Here is a 24365-nt window from a genome sequence, read left to right on the forward strand (position 1 = left end):
CTTTCTTCACCACCCTATCCACATGAGATTCCACCTTCAGGGAACTATGCACCATTATTCCTAGATCCCTCTGTTCTACTGTATTCTTCAATACCCTACCATTTACCATGCATGTCCTATTTTGACTAGTCCTGCCAAAATGTAGCACCTAGATCTGGGGTCCAAGCCCCAGTCAAGACCCAGGTTCCGGGTCCCTGTCCAGTCTCTGGCTTGGAGTCCCTGTCCAGGTCCCGCTTTCCTAGCCAAGTCCTAGCCCAACTCTGTGTTCCTGTCCCAGCTCCTAGTCTGAATCCTTGTCCTGTCCCTAGTACTTCAGTGTCTGTGTCTTGCATTTGGGTCCGCTCCCAGCGCCCCCACATATGACAGAAACACCAATGCCCTTGAACAAAAAAGCTGTAGATACCCAGTACATCATGGGTAAAGCCATTGTGAACACCTACAAGGAGCACTGTCACAGGAAAGCAGCATCCAGAATCAAGGACCCCCACCATACAGACCATGCTCTCTTCTCGCTGCTGCCATCAGGGAGGATGAACAGCATCCTCATGACTTACAGCACCAGGTTCTGAGTCCGAGGCTCCCGTTAGTCAGAATTGACCATGGATATTGCATCCCTAGCTGTCTAGATATGCAAGCATGGACAGTACGATATGGAGAACAAGCTGTTGCCCATGTAGCAAACTCCCCTTCTCCATGCATCTGATGAACCCAAAGGAACGGCAGAGATTGATACAGTTTAGTACCAGCAGAATCGCTGGAGCTGCCAGTCAGACTGCCTTGAGGATTCCAGCTCCAGATTTTTCCCTCGGGGTTTACTCCCAAAGTCTTCCCCATGAGTGGGTATAGCTGCAAGGCAGCAGGGGTTTGAAATCAGAGTTTTCCTTCTCCTAGAGGAGCTGCCAAGCCCCATCTGTCAGGAACGGTTATTACCCCTCAGCCATCAGGCTCTTCAACCTCGCTCACCCCAACACCGCACTGTTCCCACAACTCACTTTCAAGGACTCTTCATCTCATCTTCTTGATATTTATGCTAACTTTCTTTTCTTTTTGTATTTGCACAGTTTATTGTAAGAAAATGAATCTCAAGGTCTACTTTGATAATAAATTTATTTTGAACTTTGGATATTGTAGAAAGTGCAGGAACAAAGGAGATGGGAATGTGTGTGCACATTACGTTGAAACCATCGAGGTAATTTTAAAAACGTGGCTAATGATATATAGACAGTTCTGGACTTAATCTACAGAGGCACAGAGAACAAAAACAGTGAGCTCTTGCTGAGCCTCCATTGAACATGGATCTGGTTTCATATGGAGTACTGTATTAAACTCTGCTCACCCCATTACAGTAAACGTGAAAGTATTAGCACGGATTCAGAGGACGTTTCCAAGAATGGTTCCTGGAATGGAGGACTACCTTTACAAGGAGAGATTATAGAAATTGCTGCTGTTTTCTCAAGGGAAGACTGAGGAGCAATTTGATAAAGGTGTGTAAGATGAATGAGGGATCAGGGTAGAGTGAACTGTGAGAAGTGTTCAGGTTAATGGAAAGGTCAAGGTCACAGGTATAAAGCAAAAGGGAAAACAAGTAGAAGTGATGTCATACAGCCAGACAGCACAGAAGCAGCCTCTTCAGCCCACCATATTCATGCTTACCCTCCAGGCCATCTGCACTGATCCCACTTGCCCATAGTAGGATCATATCCTCAATGCCTTTCCTCCTTAAAATCAGAATCAGAGTCCTGCTTAATTTATCACTGACACATGTCATGAAGTCTGTTGTTTTGTGCTGGCAATACAGTGCAAAACTTAGAAATGACAATAATAAATAAACAAACAGATAAACATCCACCTGACAGAAGAAGGAGCCTCAGCCTAGGGTCTCATCTAAAAGACCCTCATCACTGCCCAGCAGTTTCAGCCTGGAGTTTCTGTTCTCCCAATCGTTAGATTAGGAATTGAACTCTCTGATTTACTCATTGACATTACACACAAAGGTGCCTCCTCAGAATCTCAGTCTGGCTTATTAACACTCTTACAGGACATGCAATTTGTTGTTTTTCAGCAGCAATACAATGCAAGGTGCAAAAACTACTATAAGCGACTAAAATAAATAGTGCAAAGAGAAAGGAATAACAGGATAGTGCTCACAAGTTCATGGACCATTCAGAAATCTGATAGCGGAGGGAAGATGCTATAGTTGTGGGTCTTCAGGCTCCTGTACCTCATCCCTACTGGTAGTAATGAGGAGATGACATGTCCTGGGAGGTGAGGTACAGCCTTTTGAAGATGTCCTCGATGGTGGAGAGGCTTATGACCATGGTGGAGTTGAAGATGTCCTTGATGGTGGAGAAGCTTATGGCCCTGGTGCAGTTAGCTGAGTCAAACATCCTCTGCAGCCTTTTGCAATCCTTTGCATTGGAGTGTCCAGACCAGGCAATGATTCAACCAGTCAGAATACTCTCCATAGTACATCTGCAGCAATTTGCCAGAATCTTTGGTGACATACCAATTCTCTTCAAACTCCCCATGCCTTCTTCATGATTGCATCAATATGCTGGGCCCAGGATAGATCTGGAGATGTTGATGTTGAGGAATTGGAAGCTGCTCGCCCTTTCTATCCCTGAACCCTCAATGAAGATCACTGTCCCGCCTTCCCCTTCCTGACGCCTACTGTCAATTCCTTAATTGCATTGACATGGAGTGTAAGGCTGTTGTTGTAACATCACCCAACCAGCCCATTTACTTTCTCCTGCTTGCCTCTTTATTACTTGTGTAAATATCTTTTAAATATAGTGATTGATTCTACCACCTCCTCTGGCAGGAAGTTCCAGATATCAACAGTCCCTGTGTTAAGAATTTACCTCTCAGACCCCTTTTAAATATGTTTGTTCTCTCACAATCTTGCACTAGTGTCGCTAGATTTATTTTATCGCTTACTTTGTACATGAGCAAGTAATGCATAATTTATGTTAACTTATGTTAATTTATGCACTTGTCCTAATTTTGTAATGTACTGTTCTGCTGCTGCTGCAAAAATATTTTTTCATTGGCATTTACCCTGTGTGTGTGTTTGCCTATGACAACAATAAACTAACTTTAATCTCCTCCCTCCCAGAAGCCACAGCTTGCTTTGCACCATTGGGTCAGTGTCAATAGAAATGATGAGCATTTGTTGGATCTTTCCACCCCTTGGCTACATGGTAGAGGAATAATAAGATCATAAGGGGAATAGACAAGGTGAAAGCAGTTTTACATTCTCCAGGGAGGGATGCTAAACACAAGGGGATATAGTTTTAAGATCGGAGATAGATGATTTAAAAGAGACATTGGTGGCAGTTTCTTCATGCAAAGGGTAGTGGGTTTTTGGACTGAGCTGTCAGAAATAAAAAGTAAGGTAGGCACATTAGCAACATTTAAAAACCTCTTAGATAAGTACATGGACAGCCAAGGTTTAGAGGGCAATGAGCCGAACACGGGCAGACGGACCAGCTGGTTGGGCAACACAGTCGGAGGTCCCACCAGTTTCAGGCTCTATGTATGACTTTTTTTTCCTCCGAAGCAATACTGTGTTGGACACTCTTGCTTTCAGTCCAGCAGGTGGCAGCCAAGAGCTAGTAATAAATTCCCACTACCGCTGGCCAGTCTCCCTCCCCATCCGGGTGCCTTTGCAGAAAAGACACAAGGATCAGCAAGCTTCCTTCCTTTCTGTCCTCTATGTCACGAATGAGCACCAAGACCTATCACTTTGCACGCAAATCAGTCCCACGTCTTGAGCACAAGTACCTAAAATGTCAAAAATAAAGCTATACTCCATCTGTTAACCACATTTACGATGATCTGCTACAGCCCTGATTATATAAACGGCCTTTGAACAGATTCACAAGTTCACTCGCGTGTATCCTCAAATCGGAATGGTGCACGGGAAGGCTTTTCATGTGACACTCCTCCAGGTTTCCTTTTCTGGTGTCCGAACAACCCAGGGAAAGGGGGGGTTTTATTCTGTACCCCACACACCAATTCTAAAAGGAAACAATTTGACATTTACACAGCTGGACTTGAGGACTATTCTCTTAAGGCCAACTAACTTCTGGTGCCAATGCTCACAGATGCCACCCCCCCCCCCACCACCACCCCAGCAGGTTGTTGGTGTTTAATGTGGCTGTGTGTTTTTAGGAACTCTGGAGTAAACCTAGATGTGTGAGAATGTTGCAAACACCCACATCCAGCAGACAAACCAGGTCCTCAGTCCTGGGAACAGGATAATGTCTACTTATGAGCCTGGAGAATATCCAGAAAAATAAATGCCATAGCAGCACACACAAAATGCTGGAGGAACTCAGCAGTTTAGACGGGTTCGACGGGGGAAATGAGCAGTCAACGTTTCAAGCCAAGACCCTCCATCAGACCTCCAGCAATCCATGTCTGATGCTCAATATATCCAGCTTCTAAAGGATTTTGTGTCCGAAATGATTAAATTCCTTCAACATTACCACATTTTACAGGGTGTGCAGGAGTTTGCATATTAGTCTAATTCAGGTAGCTCACAAGATATTGCAGATGCTGGAATCTGGAGCAAAAATAAACTGCTGGAGCAACTCAGCAAGATACGGAATCTGGGCCACAAACATTGACCACCCATGGAATCTGTTCGACCTGCTGAGTTCCTCTCACAGCTTGCTTTTTGAATGTGACCTGGTCTCACCCTGGGAAGTGCAGAGTGGATTTCCATAGTATATGGCAGGACCTAGGAGACGTAGATTGGGAGCAGCTAGAGGAGGAAGCAATGTCCTTTAAGTCGTGCTGGGATTGTTGTTGATTGCACTATACATATATAATTGACGGATGAGAACGTAGGAGTATGATTAGTAAGTCTGCACATGACACAAAAATTGGTGGAATTGTTGATAGCAAAGGTTGTCTAAGGATATGATGGGACATAGAAAGTTGGGTGGAGCAGTGGCAGATGGGTTTTAATCCAGACAGCTGTGAGGTAATGCACTTTGTGAGGTCAGGTTTGAGTAGGACAGAGAGTAGATGGCAGACATCTTAGCATCTGTCTGGATGTAGAGAAACAACAGGGTGCAAATTCATATCTCCCTGAAAGTGGTGACACAGCTGGAGAGGGTATGCTTGCTTTCATAAGAAGAGGTATTGAGTACAAGAGTAAGGACATCATGTTGGATCTGTGAAAGACATGGGCACCTACGTACTACGTATCATTCTGGTTGCCACACGACAGAAAGAAAGTGGTAGCCATAGAGAAAGTGCACAATAGGTTCACCAGCATGTTGCGTAGAATGAAGGGCTGTAATTATAAAAGGTATTTGGGTTAATTCTCACTGAATTGTAGGAGGCTGTGGAGTGATGTTATAGGGGTTTATAAAATTATGAGGGACATAGATAGGAGAGAGGTTGTTATAGCCGGGGGTGGTAATTGAAACAAGCTCGCAGTACTATTAAATGCTTCCAATAGCCTCTGAAAACCAAGTCCAGCTTCTGGCCTCAACGTGTGGCTTAGCTACTAAGCCTGGTGGAACCATTTTTATTGACAGGAGAATGGACAAAGGCAGGTTGCTGATGGGGTTCATTAGCTGTGGTTGGCAGCTCATCTAGAAGAAGAAAAACTCTGATTTTAAACCTCTGCAGCTATACCCACTCATAGCTTTGGGTGCAAATGCTGAGGGAAAAATCTGGAGCTGGGATCCCCAAGACAGTTCTATGTTGAGTTCAATGCTGACTGGCAACTCCTGCAATGCTACTGGTGCCATTCCCTTGGGTTCATCAGCTGCATGGAGATGGGGAGCTCGCTACATTGTTCTGCCCAGGCTTGATTATCTAGACAGCTAGGGTGTACATCCATGGTCAACCCTGTCTGACGGAGGCCTCAGATGGGAGACAGTCAGAAACTTTTTCCCAGAGCAGGGAAGTCTACAACTCATCTAGAACTAGAACTAAAGGATATAGTTGAAGTTGAGAATTAAAGAAGCCCTACACAGAGAGTAGCAAATATTTCCTGCCAGAGGAGGTTGTAAAGGCAAATACCATGACATTGCTTCAGATGCATTTGGACGGGTGGTTGGGTGGAGAAGGTTTAAGGGATTTGGCTCAATGTAGACAAATGGGATTGAAGTAAACAGGCTTCCTCCTGGTCTGGATGATGTGGGCTGAAAGGACCCATTTAGAACATAGAACACAGAACAGTGCAGCACGGGAATGGACCTAATGTAATGAACTAATTAAACTATTCCTTCGCCCAGCATACGGTCTATATTCCTCCATTCTCTGCACATTCAGGTGCCTATCTAAAAGCCTCTTAAATGCCTCTATCCGCGATTCCGTCTCCAACACTGCCTCCTGGCAGCACACTTCAGATACCCACCACATTCTGTATAAAACCTGCTCCAAATCTCTCCTTTGATCTCCCCTCTCATCCTAAATGAATGCTCTCTCGTATTAGATATTTCACCCCTGGGGAAAGGATACTGGCTGTCTACTCTATCTCTGCCTCTCATAATCTTAAAAACTCCTGTCAGGAAGTGGGGCATGATTCTATGAGGGAGAGACACCAACAGCACACGGGAGGGTTCATGCCAATAGGAAAGGACGTTCTGGCTAAGGAATTACTGGCAACACAGGGAGGAGGAAATAGTTTAGCAAACAACATAAAAATATTTGAGATGAAAATATTTGATCGCCCTCAACCTCCTGTACTCCAAGGAATAAAGTTCTAGCCTGCCCAACCTCTCCCTGTAAATCAGGCCCTCGAGTCCTGACAATATTCTTGTCAATATTGTTTGCACCGTTTCCAGCTTAATGATGTCTTTCCTGAAACAGGGTGACTGAAATTGTACACAGTATTTGTAGAGCAGACTATACGGAGCAAGCAAAAACACAACTATAAAAGGAGCGCAGGGGTGGTGTTTTAAGTTATTTCAGCAATAAAGGAGTCTATTACCAGAACGTCAAGTGAAGGGCAAAGACTTATTAACAACTTAGCAAGGCACCACAGCCAATGCTGTAATCCTGTGATTGGCCCACAGACCTAACCCACTGTTCAGCACTTTCTACATATTGGCATTCAAGGCAGTGCTACTGCCTGACAGCTCCTGAGACCCAGGTTCGATCCTGACCCCAGGTGCTGAAGTTTGCATGTTCTCCCTGTGACCATGTGGGTTTCTCCCAGGTGCTCGGATTTCCCCCTCACATCCTAAACTGATGTAGGTTAATTGGTTACTGTAAATTGCCCCTGGTGTGTAATCACTGGTGGTGAATATCAGGGAGCATTCATTGCCACATAAGGCACAGGTCAGGGCTGGATTGCTCTGTGAGGTACAGAACTGACAGGCTAGAAGGCTTCCTCTGTGCCACAGGAAAAGATGGAAATAATATATGAAAATAAAATCAATCTAATTCCTCTGCAACCCCTACAAAGACCAATACAATACCATGATTGATCTGTTACCTCAACGTTACTCTCTGCCTTTATATCCAGGAGTGTACCTAACTTTTGTATGAACACAAAATCAAAAGTGGATTATTGCCTGGAAGTCCATTGTAGACTGAGCTGCCAGCCCCCCACAGGCTATGTGAGAATTTCCCAGCCATCGGTGTTATGCCTGTGAATGAACAAGTATCAATCAAGTAGTCTGTGCACTCACCTGATACTTTCACTGGACTTTGGAAGGTCATCTGAACCTTTTGGACATTATCATTTTTTAATACTTGGTCTATGGATGATCTCTCAAAGAAGGTGAGGACAACCTCTGACCTGGAATACTGAAAACAAGTTTGTTGAAATGACTAACAGTATGCATTCATTTATTTGTGGAATGTTACTGAAAGTGACTGGGACATTTATTGACCATAGACCAATTGGTTTCCTCAGTCTCCTCTGGGGCAGCTAATAAGTGGTACGCCATGCTGTGGGTTTGGAGTTACAGGTAATGCAGACTGGGTTATAATGGAGGATTTCCTTTCTGAATGGGCTGTGGTCAATCAGAAAAGGTTTTGTCTTCAACACCTCAGTATCTACAAAGGAGTCTGAACCTTCATTTCGTTTCTCCAGTGTAAAGGAGACTGCATTGTGAACTCTGATTGCAGGATACGAGATTGGAAAGAGTGCTTCACTTGGAAAGATAGCTGCAGGCCCTGGATGGTGGGAAGAGAACGGGTTGCACCTTCTGCAGTTGTGTAAGAGTGTGTGCTTCAATATAGTGTCATTGGTGTAGACGAAGAGTGAACAAGGGAGCAACCCTTTTGAATTGTTCAAGGGGAGGGGTGGGGAGGGGAGGGGAATACGTGTCAGGTGATGGGAATCTTCTGGAAGCTGGAGGAACATTAAAAGGATGATCCATGTGGAAGTTTAGGAACTGGGCAGCTCTGTTGTTGCTCTGTCCAGGAGTAGAATGCGGAGAAGAGATATGGGAATTACATGAGACATGCATAAGGCTTGAATTGGTGCCATCCATCCTGAAAAGATCCCAGTGATCCAGGTATCCAAAACCCTCCACTCAAGCCCTTTAGCCGTGCATTCAACTGCGGAAATGTCGGAGCGTTTGGAAAGCACGAATCAACATTCAGGACTTTCATTTACACCACAGTCAGCGTCAGCAGTCGACATATAGTGATACTTACTTTGCAGGGCAAGTTAATTATAATCTTCAGGACCTTCTCGATTTCATTCAACCTTGTTTCTATGTCAGCAGCTTCTTTCACGGCAACTAATCCTAGAAAAAGGCAGTGGGAACATAAAAATGATCAAACCACCTGGTAGTAGATGCTAGCTTAGCTTAGCTCCTGGTTCATCCAACCGGTTATCAACAACCTCAAGTAGAAAGTTTGGAATCAAGATGTAAGTACATCCTTCAGACTTAAGTCCTTAGAGTGATGCAATATTGAAACAGGTCTGTTGGCCCACCGTGTCTGCCAATCAACTGCCTATAAAACTAACCTCATTTTATTTTCCCCCCTTACTCCCAGCAATTCCTTCCAGACGTTACCACCATACTACACAGCAGGAGCAAATGACAATTGCTGTCTTTAGGACCCATGAAGAAACCCACATTACCACAGGGAGAATATGTAAATTGCACACATATATTGCCCAAGGTCAGGAATGAACCAGGCCGCTGGAGCTGGAAGGCAGCAGCTTTAGCACGGGTGCCACAGTGCAGCCCTGGCTGTTGATAAATTCCATCAACACATTTCTCAGCCCTTCCCTTCAATGACCTCTCACTCCATAAACATAGGTTATTGTTTCCTGCATTCTTTCTGTGTGATAGAGCTCACTTCTGTGACTTTATTATCCTCTAGCTGAAGGTTACAATAAGAATGAGGAAGGGTCCCTGGACACTTTCCACTTCATGAACTTTGATTCCGAAGTCTTTATTAATTTTGACTGGTTCCATTCCTAGCAATCTGGTTGCGGCAAAACCATAGAGTAACTGAGTAGGGAGGTGGGTACATCTGCTCAAGCCCATGTCAATGACTAATCACCTCAAGGCACAGTCCCCTCCCCACTCTTTACTGTCTTGTATACTCTCATGGTATGCTTTGCGAGATTGGTCCCGGCACACCTTAACACCAGCCTTCTAGACAGCCACGACCCCCTGCAATTTGCCTACTGCCAAAACAAGGCTATGATCTCCTTGGCCCTACACTGATCTCTGGAGCATCTGGACAGTAAAGGCACCCATGTTACACTATTGTTTATTGACTACAGTTACACCTTTTATACAATAATTCCAAGCAAACTCATCACCAAACTCGGAGACCGGGGCTCAATACTACCTTTGCACCTGGATTCTGACCAACATGCAGTAAGGATAAGCAACAACACTACCATGATTATCTTCAAAAGGCTGCATCCTGAACCCTTAGTCTACTCTGTGTACACTCATGACTACATGGCCAGTTTTTGCTCTAACTCTATTTACAAGTTTGCAAATGATTACACCATAGTTGGCCATATTACAAATAGTGATGGGTTGGAGTACATGGTGTCATGAGAACAACCTTTCCCTCAACGTCAGCAAACAAAACAGCTGGTCACTGACTTCAGGAAGAAAGGTAGTACACATTTGCATCAACAGTGCTGAGGTCGAGGGAGTTCAGAGTTACAAGTTCCTAGGAGTGAACATCACCATCATGATCCATCCTCTGATGTCACTGCCAAGAAAGTTCCCCAGCACCTCCACTTCCTCAGGACGCTAAAGGAGTTGGGCATGTCCCCATCGACGCTCACCAATGATACACCACAGAAAAGATTCTGCCTGGACACCATGGCTTGGCATGGCAATTCCTCTGCCTACGACTGCAAGAAATACAGAGAGGTGCTGACAACACAGCATATCACAGAAGCAAACTTCCCCTCTACATTTCTCACTGCCTCTGTAAAGCAGCCAGCATAATCAAAAACCCTCCCCTTCCCGGACAATGCCTCCCCCCCCGCCCCCCGCCACCACCAGGTAAAGACAGAAGCACATAGCATCAGGCTGAAGGACAGCTTCTATCCTGCTGTTAGGAGACTAACAAATGGCTCCTTGACCTCACAATCTACCTGGTTGCGACCTTGCACCTTCTTGTCTATCTGCACTGCACAGTAGCTCCATATTCTGCAATCTGGTATTGTTTTAGCTTGTACTGCCTCAATGCTCCGTATAATGAATTAATCTGTATGAATAATTTTCCTGACAAGTTTTTCACTGTAAACTGTACATGACAATAATAAACCAATTTATCAATCTATGTTCACCCTGTTTATACCTGTGGTTCTGAAGCTGTTGCAAGTTTTTCATTGTACCCGTACCTCACCATACCTATGCACGTGACAATAAACTCCACTTGCCTTGATTCGACCACCCTCGGGACTCTCCAGTCTAAGACACCAGCTGTCGTGACAGTCTCAGGTTCACCTGTCCACTGATGGCACCAAATTCAGAACCAACATCTCTCCGATCCCTTTAATCTATCCGTTGCTTACAATTACTCGTTGATAGGTTACGTCTGACCGGAAGCTATGGGCCGGGGATGGGGTCAGATGCCACCTTGATGCCATTCGCCCTTTCCCTGCCTCAGTTCACCTGTATCTGGAGCTTTTGGTGTTTGCATTCCTGACCCTTGCTCACCTCTCCAACCTTTTGCAAACCTCAGCTTGCCCTAAAGCCTGTTACCTCAATGACAGTCCTCGTCTATGTGCCTGAGCCCACGGGCTCCACCATAACCCTGTGCACAAGCCCACACATGTCTGTATCGCCGTGCACGAGCCCATGCGTGCCTGTGTCGCCGTGCATGAGCCCACGCGTGCCTGTGTCGCCGTGCACGAGCCCACGCGTGCCTGTGTCGCCGTGCACGAGCCCATTCTGGCTCTGAATCTCCAGGCCTTGCTGCATAATCCTGTCAGTGGCTCTGGACTCCGTGCACGAGCCCACACACCCTTCTGCCCCAACAGTCAGGACTGCTCACTCAACTGACACCTCTACCAGGCCAAGCTCACCCCTATTGGGGTAGGGAGCCTCCTCACTTCCTCTATTCCCCACTCTTACCTCCTCATCTGCCTATCACATTGCCCCCCCGTCCCCTCCTCCTTCCCTTTCTCCTATGATCCACACCCCTCTCCTATCAGATTCCTCCCTCTCTAGCCCTTGACCTTTCCCACCCACCTGACTTCACCTATCACCTTCCAGCTAGCCTCCTTTCCCTCCCCCAGCTTTTTATTCTGACATCTTCCTACTCAGAAGAGTCTTGTCCTGAACATCAGCTGTTTATTCATTTACACACATGCTGTCTGACCTGCTGAGTTCCTCCAGCATTTTCTGTGTGTTGCTGTCAATAGAGAGGATTTCATGGGATAGTTTGTGTTATGATTCAGTCTCTTGTATCCAAAGGCTTCAGAAATAGATGCAGGAAGAGGATATTTAGCACATCAGGCCTATTCCACCATATAACAAGATCATGACCAATCTTCCTCCTCCTATCCTAAATACCTCAACTCCTCTAATATTGGGAAATCAATTGATCTCTGATTTGAATGCCATCAGTGACTGCCCTCCACAGCTCTCTGTGGTAAAGAGTTCCAAAGTGACAAAATTTCAGTCCCAAACAACCAGCCCTTTATTTTGAGTCTTTGATTGCTAGTTCTCGTTTTCTCAGCCTGCATCTGAAACTGATTACTTGAAATTTGGAATAAAATGCCAGATTAGGCAGAATCTGGGGAGAGGTAAGCATGGTTAACGTTTCAGGCTGAGGCCAATTATTCACAATCAAAATCACTGATTTGGCCAGTGTAATCTCTCCACAAAGCGAAAATGGGAATGTGAGTTGTGAGGAGAATGCCAAATGGCTTCAAGGTGATGTAGTCAAAGTTGAGTTTGTTGTCATGTGTACAACTACATGCATGCAGTTTATTGTCATGTGTACAACTACGTGCATGCAGTTTATTGTCATGTGTACAACTACGTGCATGCAGTTTATTGTCATGTGTACAACTACATGCATGCACAGTTGCAATAAAAACTTACTTGCCACAACGTAATGTACCTAGTATTATATAAGCAGCATTCACAAGAGAAAATTAAACATAACCCAGACTTTGTTTTCTGTTTGTTATCAACTCTCAATCTATGATAGTATATTATTATGCTCAATTCTATTTACCTTTACCTTGATATCAACCTCCTTATCAAAAGGCTTCTGAAAATTCAAATACAACATACTGTATATGCACTGTTCTCATCTATTCTAGTAGGTGTATCCCCAAAGTATTACATACTCCATGACTTCCCACTCGTAAATTCATGTTAACTCTTCTCAGTCTTTTAAGTGTCTTGATATCACATTATTTACTATAAAATATGGCACCAGTTCCACATTTTCCACTGACAAAAGGTCTCCAACCAGAAACATTACCTCTATTTAACTTCCTACAGATGCAGCCTGACCTACTGAATATCTACTGCATTTCCAGCAGTTGTTTTCCAAAACTTTCACTCTCCCTCCTTTCTTGGCATTTGTTACCTCTAACCTGCAGGAACCAAACTAGAATCTATAGAATTTTGGAATATAATAACCAGAATAAATTAAACAGTTAATTGGTTGTAACTCTGGATTAACATTCCAGAGCATTTATTGTTTGAGGAGGTTCCTGGCAAAAAGGAAATCTCAAATTTAGTAATCTCAGGATCAAACCAGAATTGTCTTGTGATTATCTAAATGGCTTCTGGCTTTGAATCAGAATCAGGTTTATTTTTAACAGCATATGTCGTGAAATTTGTTAACTTAGCAGCAGCAGTATAATGGTAAATACAGAAAGAAAAAGATAAATAAGTAAATTAATTATAGTATATTGAATAGATTAAAATCATGCAAAAACAATAATACATATTTTTTAAAAATGAGGTAGTTTTCACAGGTTCAATGTCAATTTAGGAATCGGATGGCAGAGGGGAAGAAGCTGTTCCTGAATCGCTGACTGTGTGCCTTCACCTCAACTTTTATCCTTCCTTCCTGATGCTAACAATGAGGAGAGGGCATGCCCTGGGTGTGATGACATCGCCTTTCTGAGGCACTGCTCCTTGAAGATGTCTCGTGTACGTCAGAGGCTAGTACACAAGATGGAGCTGACTAATATTACAACTTTCTGTAGCTTCTTTTGGTCCTGTGCAGTAGCAACTCTCTACCCCCCCACCGCACCCCAGGAAAGTGACACAGTCTGTCAGAATGCTTGATGAGTACATTTTAGTTTCTGCTGCTTTTCTTCTGCTCTCCTGTCCTCACCCACTCTAACAACACCCCCATCCTTCTCTGCATCTTAAAACCTGTTGCATCTCTTAATTTATCTCTAATTCTTCCCAGTTCTAATGAAATATCACACTGAAAATGAACTCTGTTTCTCTCTCCAGATGCCACCTGAGTGTTTCCAGCGATATCTGGTTTAATCAACTATTTCCTCAGCTTTCCTCTCCCTCCCCACCATTCAGTCCCTGTGCACTTTGTCCTGTGCCTTCCTCCCTGCCCCCTGCATTGTGTTCTGCCTTCTTTCCCTGCTGTGCCATTTTCCTGCTACGCTACAGATCCCACTGTTCACTGCCACTCCTACAGCAGTACTCCCTGTGAAATGAGGTGAAGTTTCAGTCCTGCACTTTTCCCACCAGGTCACCCTCTGACCTTGAACTCTAGCCCTTCCTCACATGGATCAGGCTGGTGTACTTGTTACTGAATGGTCTTGGCATGGTTGGTGGCTGCTGTACTGGGAAGGGCGAACTGTATCAATCACCAAAAGGCTACAAATACCCCCAGCCTATGGCTCCAGGCCTGGTAAGGTGAAGGTACATAGAAAACCTACAGTACAATACAGGCCCTTCGGCCCACAATGCTGTGCCGAACATGTACTTACTTTAGAAATTACCTAGGGTTACCCATAGCCCTCTATTTTTATGAGCTCCATGTACCTATCCAGGAGTCTCTTAAAAGACCTTATCGTACCTTTCTATGCAATCCTATTGTTGCCCAGGGGACAATTAGGACTGGTATCGCTTGAAGCAGAGGTTTCCTTCCAGACGTGAGTGAGTGATGCCCCAGGTACACAGGGCAAGTGAGCAATGGTCTGCGGAAAAATAACTGTTAGGTAGAACCAACATGGGAAGAACTGTGGGCAGCAGAACTGCAGGCACATTCCTTTTCCCAATGCACACTCACTTTCACACCAAATTATCCTGTGGTTCTTGTTCCAAACTTCTCACACCTCTATTCCTGAGGAAAGGTTTCTGAATATGGACACTTAAAGCAAGTTCTGAGTGTGTTGTTCTGCCAAACATTTGGGTCCTCCTAGCTATTTAACTCAACCCTGGACTGCAGAATGAGGGGATGAATTGGCACCCTGCAACGTTTAATAAAGTTTATCTTGTTAAGTGATTGAGTCGTTTGAGGTAGAAAAGCCCCATGTTTGACCTTTGTTGGTGAGATCAGCTCCAGAGATTGATCACGACAGTGTGGTCCAATATGAACCAATGTAATGTAATGCAGCCAATCAAAGCCAAGGGATGTCACCAATGTAACCAGTTCAGCAGACAGAAGACTACACAGAAATAAGTTACAGAGCTCGGGGAATTCAGCTTTGTGGCGCCCTGAGCGCAGGGTCAGGGCAAGGAGGGCACGGCTCCACCACTGGCCCTGACTAACAGTGGGGAAGGGTGGAACAATGGGGATGAAGATAAGATCAGTTTAATTGCAGCGTTCAGCATCCAGGGCCAAGGCTCTAGAGCTGAAGTGTGTTCATTTGGACAGAGAATCAAAGATTTACACAGCCGATGCAATTAAGCGATCAGGAAGGGAGGAGAGTTAAAAACACATTTGGCCAGTTTATGGGACAAGCTCAACCAGTGGAACATTTGCCCTTTAGGCTTTTCTGAAAGTTGTGGGTCATTAATTATCCACAAGTTTACCTCAATCTTTTATGAATTGCCTTGTATTGGGTTAGCAATGAATACCTTCCTAAATTAAAAACTACTCACTGATACAGGAGAATACTGGAACCAATTACTTAGATCAATTAGCTCCCAGAATTGTTTGTTGTTAGCTCCCAGAATTGATTGGATTTCCACCCTATCAGGTTCCCTTGCTGAGACAAAAGCTCCTAAATGCTTCTATCATCTGACTCAGAAGTTTCAACATCACTATCAAATTGAAATTGGCCAAAATCCACACAACAGATGGCCAGGAGCCTTCCCAGGTTCCACTGGGGGCTGCTTCAAGAAGGCAACATCATTAAACCAGCACACACAAAATGCTGAAGGAACTCAGCAGGTCAGGCAGCATCTACGGAAATGAATAAACAGTCAGCATTTCAGACCAAGACCCTTCTTCAGGACTGAGAAGGAAGGGGGAAGATGCCAGAATAAAAATGAGGGGGAGAGGGGAAGGAGGCTAGCTGGGAGGTGATAGGTGGAGCCAGGTGGGTGGCAAAGGTCAAGGACTGCAGAAGAAAGAATCTGATAGGAGAGGAGAGGTGGACCATAGGAGAAAGGGAAAGAGGAGGGGACCCAGGGAGAAGTAATAGGCAGGTGTGAAGAGGTAAAAAGTCACAGTGGGGAATAGAGGAAGCAGGGCAGGAATTTGTTTACCGGAAGGAGAGATCGATATTCATGCCATCAGGTTGAGGGTGCAGACAGAATACAAGGTGTTGCTCGTCCTCCCTGAGCAACCATCCAGGCCAGGCCAGCTCCCTGCAGCTACCCCTGGGCAGGAGGTCTGTAACGTCTGATCCCATATGGCCAGGTTCAAGAACAGCTACAGCTACTTCCCTTTAGGGTAATCCTCATCACTGTAGATTAGTTTAGATCTCTTTGCACTAATTCTTTTTTGTGTTCTAATTGTGTTTAATGCATGTTTATCTTGTGAATGCTATTTATATGATGCTATGTGCCTGTGATAGTGCTGCCAGCAAGTCTTTCACTGCATCCGTGCATCTATGTACTTGTGTATATGACAATAAACTGGACTTTAGAAACAGATCAATTCCCTTTAATGGGGTAGAAAGTGATCAAAAAGTTCTGTATGAGGCTACGTCCACACTAGACCAGATAATTTTGAAAACGCTGGTTTTGCGTAAAAATGATAGGCATCCACACCAGGCGTTTTTGAAAATACCTCCATCCACATTAAAACGGGTATTTGGGCGAATCTCCTCCTACTGGGCATGCGCAGGACACATCTACAGAAAACAAGTGAAGAGGAAACGGTATACTTGGTGTGTGTTTGACAAGTTACAGACTAGAAAAACTTAAAATGAAATTGCAAAACGACGGACAGCTGTTGGCTCTTGCGCAGGAGGACTTAAAACTGAAAAAACAAATACTGGAGTGTATGGAGGCAACCGACAGGGAGTTCATGGACAGCATGACCCGGCTGATGACGAACATTGATAAACTGACTAACTTTGTTGCAGAGGGATTTGCAATGATGAGGAATATGATGGCTACCCCCCCCCCCCCGCATTACTTTTCACCGCCACAATGCCAGCCTCACAGCCACTACAATAGCTACACATACGGACACGCAGACCCCCGGGTGGCCCCACCACATCTTCCTCACTCCCACAGAGGGGTCACCCTGGAAACATTTCCTACAGCCATAGTCTCTTCACCGATGAAAGGGATGACAGGTTTTTTTAAAAACCTCCGGTTACCCCGTACACACTGCAACACCCAACCGCCATTTTTAGATTTAAACACTCTGGAGAACATTTTAGAAAAGCTCTGTTTTCAGGGGAGGAAAACGCCGTTTCAATGTGGACGGAGGGTCAAAATGAACAGAAAAAGCTTTGGTTACGGACTTATCCAGTCTAGTGTGGACGTAGCCTTAGAGAACGGGATAGCACAGGCAAACTGCAGGGCACGATGCAGCTAAGGACGTGCATTCAGAAGAGTATTAGGGAGTTGGTTGGGGAGAAGTATTGTGGTGTGGAGCTAGTTTACTGGGAAGAGCTGTTGGGGGTAGGATGTTGCCAGGATGGTGAAAGGGTACATCCTCACTTGAGCATATGTTGAATTCAGGAACCGGTGGAAATACCAAGTAACTACCCAGGCACTTAGTCCACTCCAGGTACCACAGGGGCCAAACTGTCCCCACTCTGGTCATTCAGAACATCTGGGAGCCAGACCCACTTCAGTTATTTGTGTGAGCTCCTACTTTTCTGAAAAATGACCTCAGCTTCTTTCAGACAGAACCTCACACATACCAACTCAGAAGCACCAAGCACACCAGTTGTGTAACAGAATTTGTGTATACTGAAGATGTCTAGAACAGGTTTTGTCTCGGGGAGGTAACATCCATTATCGGGGAGCCCGAACCATCTGGGCTATGTCCTTGTCTCAATGCTGCCATTGGGCAGGATATACAGGAACCTGATGACTCACACTCAACGTTCAACAACATCTTCCTCACCACGGCCATCTAGTTCTTGAACCAACCTGAAAACCTCAGACTATATTTCTTTTCCTCTCTCTGAATCTTGCACGTGTCATTATGTTTATTTTATTGATTATTTTAGCACACATGTAAATGTATAATTTTAAAATTTATTTTTATGTTAGTTGATGTTTGTGATGTACTGTGCTGCTACTGCAAAAAACTAACTAAATAAACTCATCAAAAAGACTGGATCCATCCTTGGCTACAACCCAGACTCTTGAGTTAGAGATGGAGAGAAGGTCACTACACAAACTGTTATCCATTACGGACAATCTGGCACATCCTCTCCATGACCTACTGAATAAGCAGCAGAGCATCCTTCCAAACAAACTCACTCAGCTCCGCTGTCACAAGAATCATAGTACAATAGTCTGTTTTATTATTTCATACATTACTATTGCACAGTATTGCACATTAGTAAATTATTATTGTGTATATTATTATTCTGGACTTTATTATTAGTTAAGTCTGCACACTGCTAAGTGCGTTTTGAACAGTTGCTGCTGTATCAAAAGAATTTCCCACTCGAGATCAATAAAGTATTTATTATTATTATTTTCATGACATTTATACCCTATGCACACATGCCTGTGATAATAATAAACTTGAACCTAAGCTTAGAACTGCAAAAGTGGCAGTGGTGAGGACCAAGAACGTATGGTCAAGGGAGGCAGAGGAGAGATTACAGGACTGTTTTGAGTTGGTGAACTGGAAAATATTCGGGGATTCATCTTTGAATCTGAATGAATACACCGCAGTTGTCACCAACTTAATCAATACCTGTGTGGGTGAGTTTGGGCCTTTGAGAACATACCGGACATACCCAAACCAAAGCCGTGGATGAACCAGGAAATTCGTAGTGTGCTCAGGGTTAGAACTGTGGCATTCAAGAGCGATGATCCAGACCTATACAAAAAGTCCAGTTACGATCTATGCAAGGCTATTTTAAGAATAAAAATAACCAATTCCAACTTGAAGTTAGAGATGGACTCGGAGCACATCAGCTCTAGCAGGTGACAACAATACCAGTGCCCAAGAGCAGGGTGAGCTGCCTCAACGACTATTGGCCAGTGGCACCCACATCTATGGTGATGAAGAGATTTGTGAGTTTGGGTTATGGCTAGAATCAACTCCTGCCTAAACAAGGACGTGGACCCGGCTGCAAATTTCCACAATAGATCTATAGGATGCAATCTCACTTGCTCTCTACTCTGTCTTGGATCACCTGGACAATAGGAATACCCATGTCAGGCTGCTACTTATTGATTACAGCTCAGCATTCAACACAATCACACCCTCAGTTCCAATCAACAAGCTCTGAAACCTGGGCCTCTGCAACTGGGTCCTTGATTTCCTTACTGGGAGATCACAATCTGTGTGGATTGGAATTAACGTCTCCTCCTTGCTGACTATCAACACAGGCACACCTCAAGGATGGTTGGTCAGCCCACTTCTCTGCTCTCTCTACACTCATGATGGTGTGGCTAGGCATAGCTCAAATACCATTATAAATCTGCTGATTACATAACTATTGTTGACAGTATTTCAGATGGTGACAAGGCGGTGCACAGGAGCAAAATAGATCAGCTGGTATGTGGTACTGCAACAACAACCTTGTATTCATCATACTGGACTGTGGATTTCGGGACAGGGAAGTCAGGGAACACACCAATCCTCATTGAGGAATCACAAGTGGAAAGGGTGAGCGGTTTCAAGTTCCTGGGAGCCAGCATCTCTGAGGATCTCTCTTGGGCCTAACATACTAATGCAATTACAAAGGCGGCCCAACAGCAGCTACATTTCTTCAGGAGTTTGAGGAGACTTGGTATGTCACCAAAGACATTTACAAATTTCAATAGATGTACTGTGGGGAGCATTCTAAGAGGTTGCATCACCATCTGACATGAAGGCGCCACTGCACAGGATCGTAAAAGCTCCAGAAAGTTGTAAACTCAACCAGCTCCATCATGGACACTAACCTCCCCAGCATCAAGGACATCTTCAAAAGGTGATGACTCTAAAACACGGCATTATCTAGGACATGCCCTCTTCTCATTACTACCATCAAGGAGGATGTACAGGAGCCTGAGACGCACACTCAATGATTCAGGAACAGCTTCTTTCTCTCTGCCATCAGATTTCTGAGTCAACTTGAACCCTTGTACACTACCTCACTATTTTTAAACTTTAAAAGAGAGGGCATTTAAATTACTTATTGAATTTAATTTATTTATATATACTTATTGTAATTGACAGTTTTTTAATTATGCTTTGCAATGTACTGCTGCAAAACACCAAATTTCATGACAATATGTCAGTGATATTAAACTCGATTCTGATTCTGAAATCGCCCTGTCCTCTCTGCAGACTTTCAAATATTGGCTCCTGACTTTTCCATCAAATCAGTTTCAAGTTACTCTTCAAAAATATTTTTGAATCATATTTCCTTACAACAGAAAGCCAAATGGCTCATCAGTCTGACGCCTGCTCTCACATCCAATGCCATTCCACTACCTATTTTCGCAAATCTATTCTTTTTATTCGTTGAGATACAGCACGGAGTAGGACCTCCTGACTCATTGAGCTGTACTGCCCAGCGATTTAACCCCAGCCTAATCGTGGGACAAGACAATTTGCAATGAACTGGTGGTGACAGGGAAAACATACAAATGCCTTACAGCAGCAGTGGGAATTGAACCCTGCTCGTTGGTACTGTAAAGTGTTGTTCTAGCCATTATGCTACCACGCCACCCCTCTCTGGGATGAGTTGTAAAGAACTTTGAGATATTTTGAGGCAGTAAATAGAGGTACAGTACAGAAAATCACAGTTTAATTACTCCGGACCAACTTCAGCACAGCACACACAAGGTTTCTAAGACACTGTCTGGTGTGATGCGACAGCACACTACAGTGCTTTCAAAGGTGAAAGATTCCAATGTAATTCTAACCCAAAGCAGTGAGCGAGAAAGAAGTGAAAGGGAAAATCCGAGTTGTGAAAGTCACCCTCCAAATGCAGCAGAGGGACAGAGAGAGGGAGAGGGAGAGGGAGATTGAGGGGAGGGGAGAGGAGTTGGGAAACAGAAATAGGAGAGGAAGATCAAAGAGAGTGGGAGGGAGAGAGAAAGAAAGAGGCGAGAGACCAAGTGAAAGTCAGTAAAGAAGGTATGATGTAGATAGAGGGAGGTAGAGAGTGGGGAAAAGAAAGGCATAGGCAGAGAGACCAGAGAGAGAAAAAGGAGAGAAAAGAGACGGAAAGGGAGATACAGAAAGAGATGGATGGAGAAAAAGAAAAAAATAGGCAAAGGACCAGACAAAGAGAAAATTTGAAATAAGAATGGAAATAAATACAGAGAAAGGGAGATGTAAAGACTGGAGGCAGTAACAGAGAGAGACAGAGAGGCAGGATGGCAGGGAAGCTAGAAAAGACAAGGAAACCGTGAGAAAAAGGCAGCAGCAATGAGAAGCAGGATCAGGGAGAGGGGCAAGAGGGAAGCACAAAGCTGAGAGACTGAGAAACAGGCACACAGAAGCGGAGTTGGGGAGAGCAAGCCACACTCAGATCTGATATGGAGAGGGAGGATATTATATGTTATATATTTAGTTGCGGCTGCATTAACTAGTCTGGAGATCCTAGACAGATTTCTGTGTGGCCCCTGGGCATATCCAGCCGGTGATGGAATGTGCACCGGCCCGACCCCCGATCAGACCGCTCGGCCGGAGCTCACCGCCCCTCCCCACCAGCTGGAATGTACAGGGAGGGCACCGAGCAAGGGGACCGCTTCACAACGTTGCAGCGTCGGAGAGTGGGGCTGGGGGGGGGGGACAGTGAGAGGGATGAGGGGGCGAGAGGGTCGGAAAGGGGAGAGCGTGGAAAAGAGTGGAAGAGGACGCGGGAGTGGGGCGGAATGGGGGGGAGGGAATAAAGCGAGGGGATGGGGACTCTTCCTTCGCCTTCACTGGTCAAGAGGGGATTTTTAATCTCTCAACTCCCCCTTCCCATGTCCAGGGACAACTGCGACCACCACCCCTCCATTTCGGGTGGACAGAACCCGGTCTCCGGAAACGGAGGGTGGGTAAATGCGGTGACATGGCTGGTATTTATCCAAGTTGAAGGCGTTTCTAGTGTTTTTCACTTTAACCACCTACAGTTAGCTTTTAACGCGCCAAGTTGCAAAAGAACCAAACCTTGGAGCAGAGAGCGGGACAGGGCGCCCTGGTCCTCGGGGAAGGCGCTCGTCAGCCTGCGGAAGACGCGCACCAGTTGAGGGTAACTCCGGTGCAAGTACAGCACGTTCCTGTCCGACCACTCGGTCCTGATCTCGAAAAACTCTTCCTCCCGCCGGTTGACGATGATCTTCCGCACCCCGTTCACCCAGCAATCCCTCACGAACATGTTCACCAGCGAGGTCCCCTCAAACACTGCCGAGGCCATGCTCGACTCAACATGGGCGCAGGATCCTGCCCGCTCCCGGGGCACCCGCTCTCGTCGCCTGTGGCCACCGACCGTCCAAAAACACAGCAACAGCCGGCAGTGCGCTGCACTCCCACGCTCTCTCTCTCTCTCTCTTCCTTCCTTTCCTTCTGTTTCTCTCACCCCTCTTTCTCTGCCTTTCTCTCCCTGTCACACTCCTCTATCGCACAATTTCTCCCTCACACCCTCACTTTCTTTCTCTTCCCCCTCCCTTCCTCCCCTACCTTCCACACCCTCTCTCTCTCTCACTCTGTATCTTCCTATCCCCTTCCCTCTCTCACATTTGTTTTACTTTCTTTCCCCGTCTCTCCTCCTCTTTACACCTCTCCCTTTCCTTTCTCTATAACATTTAAATCTGTATACTTTTCTCCCTCTGTCTCAGACGGTCTATCTCACCCCTCCGTCGCTACACTTTCTCTCCCTTTTCCCCTCCCTGTCTCCCTCCCTCCGTCTCTCTCCCTCCCGCTACTCCAGTACAGAGTCCGCTGCCGTCGGGGTTACTAACGTCCAGCCACGTCCCGTCTCAGCTGCTTCAACTTTTCCTCTAACACGTACTTCCAGGGACGTGAGGTCTCTTCCGCAGGATCCTTGTCATCATTCCTAGGAATGTCTCTCCCACTCACTGTGATGTCACCTCAGATCCAATCCACTGCTGGGCGCTCGGTCCCAGAAAACCCTTCAGTAAGTTGCCTGTCTGTTGTGGCTCCACCCTCTGGCCTTCTGACCCACTCCCACCCGCCCCCATTCATTTTGCCAGGAATCTAGCGAGATGTGGAAGTGATTTGCCTCTTGTTTGTATGGTTCCTCATGGGGTACGCACTTAATTCAAATAGTCCCGAGAGAAAGATAAGATTTCAAACTTCAGTCACGATTTATACACTGGGAAAGGTTACAAGTAGATGCTCCAGAAATCCAGCATTAGATGAATTCTGAATTCAAACTTCACAGGTTCAGTTTGTTATAGAACGAACCCTTCGGCCCACAATGTCTGTGCTGGCCAAATTAAACTAAATCCCTTCATCCCCTATCTGTTCATGTGTCTAAAGGCTCCTAAACTTTGCTATGGAATCTACACCCACCACTTCCCCTTCCAGTGAGTTCAAGGCATGTACTGGTCTCTATATTAAAAATATGTTGTAAATCTCCTTTACATATTCAGTCTTTCACCTGCAAATATGTCTTCTAATATTTGACAATTCTATCCTGGGAAAAGACTCTATCTGCCCTACCTATACCTCTTATAGTTTTGTAAACTTCTATCAGGTCTCTCCTCGGCCTCCCAGACTTAAGAGAAAACAGACCAAGTTTGTACAACCTTTTCTTATATGCCCTCTAGACCAGGAAAAATCCTGGTAAACTTCTGTTCCCTTTCTAAAGCCTACACATCCTTCCTATTATCTGCACATATTCTTATTATATTGATCAAACACCCGTTTTAAACTGATGTTTTGAAAAAAGTTGGATCCCAAACTGCAAGAATTCACATTTCACGGTGGTAGTATTTAGAATCTAACAAAGAGATGAGAAGAATAGAGAGACGGATGGGGATGGGATGTTAGTGTCCAATAATAATGACTTCAGATGCTGGTACTGGGGCTTGAATGGGCTGTGGTATCTGTTTTGTTTGTTATTTCACTCCCTATGACCAGGTTCAGGGGATGTGAGAAGGTAATCCAATGGCAGGACATTTCCACAGTTTCCCAGAGAAGTGACCTCAAGTTATTTCCAGCCTAAAATACAAACTGTATTTTAAACTGCACCCAGCCAGGAAGATCAAATTTGTTTAAGTTAACAGCTTCAGTTGGACCCCATTCATTGGAAACATCAAACAGGACCTCAGGACAGGTGGGGTTTAAACACCCCTCATTCTCTGATACAGCAGATCCTATCAGAACCAGGAGTAATCCTGGATCTCCAGTGTGTGCCT

General features: G+C 45.1%; 1 protein-coding gene across 2 annotated transcripts in view; it reads right to left on the reverse strand.

Moving 5' to 3' along the window:
- The window catches only part of pxdc1b (PX domain containing 1b), a 66332-nt gene extending 43287 nt beyond the window's left edge, over positions 1-23045 (reverse strand). The window contains exons 1-4 of one of the 2 annotated variants that reach the window (XM_063070018.1): positions 22153-23045; positions 8635-8726; positions 7659-7776; positions 1074-4019 (exon numbers count right to left, since the gene is read on the reverse strand). In XM_063070018.1, the coding sequence (XP_062926088.1) occupies positions 3886-4019; positions 7659-7776; positions 8635-8726; positions 22153-22399 (591 nt within the window). In that variant the 5' untranslated portion in view covers positions 22400-23045 and the 3' untranslated portion in view covers positions 1074-3885. Of the gene's footprint in view, positions 1-1073; positions 4020-7658; positions 7777-8634; positions 8727-22152 lie in introns of those variants that run through there. The other variant, XM_063070017.1, reaches the window with a different exon arrangement.
- Positions 23046-24365: the final 1320 nt, after the last annotated feature.

This window comes from Mobula hypostoma, chromosome 17, assembly GCF_963921235.1.
Source record: "Mobula hypostoma chromosome 17, sMobHyp1.1, whole genome shotgun sequence".
Taxonomy (NCBI): Eukaryota; Metazoa; Chordata; class Chondrichthyes; order Myliobatiformes; family Myliobatidae; genus Mobula; species Mobula hypostoma.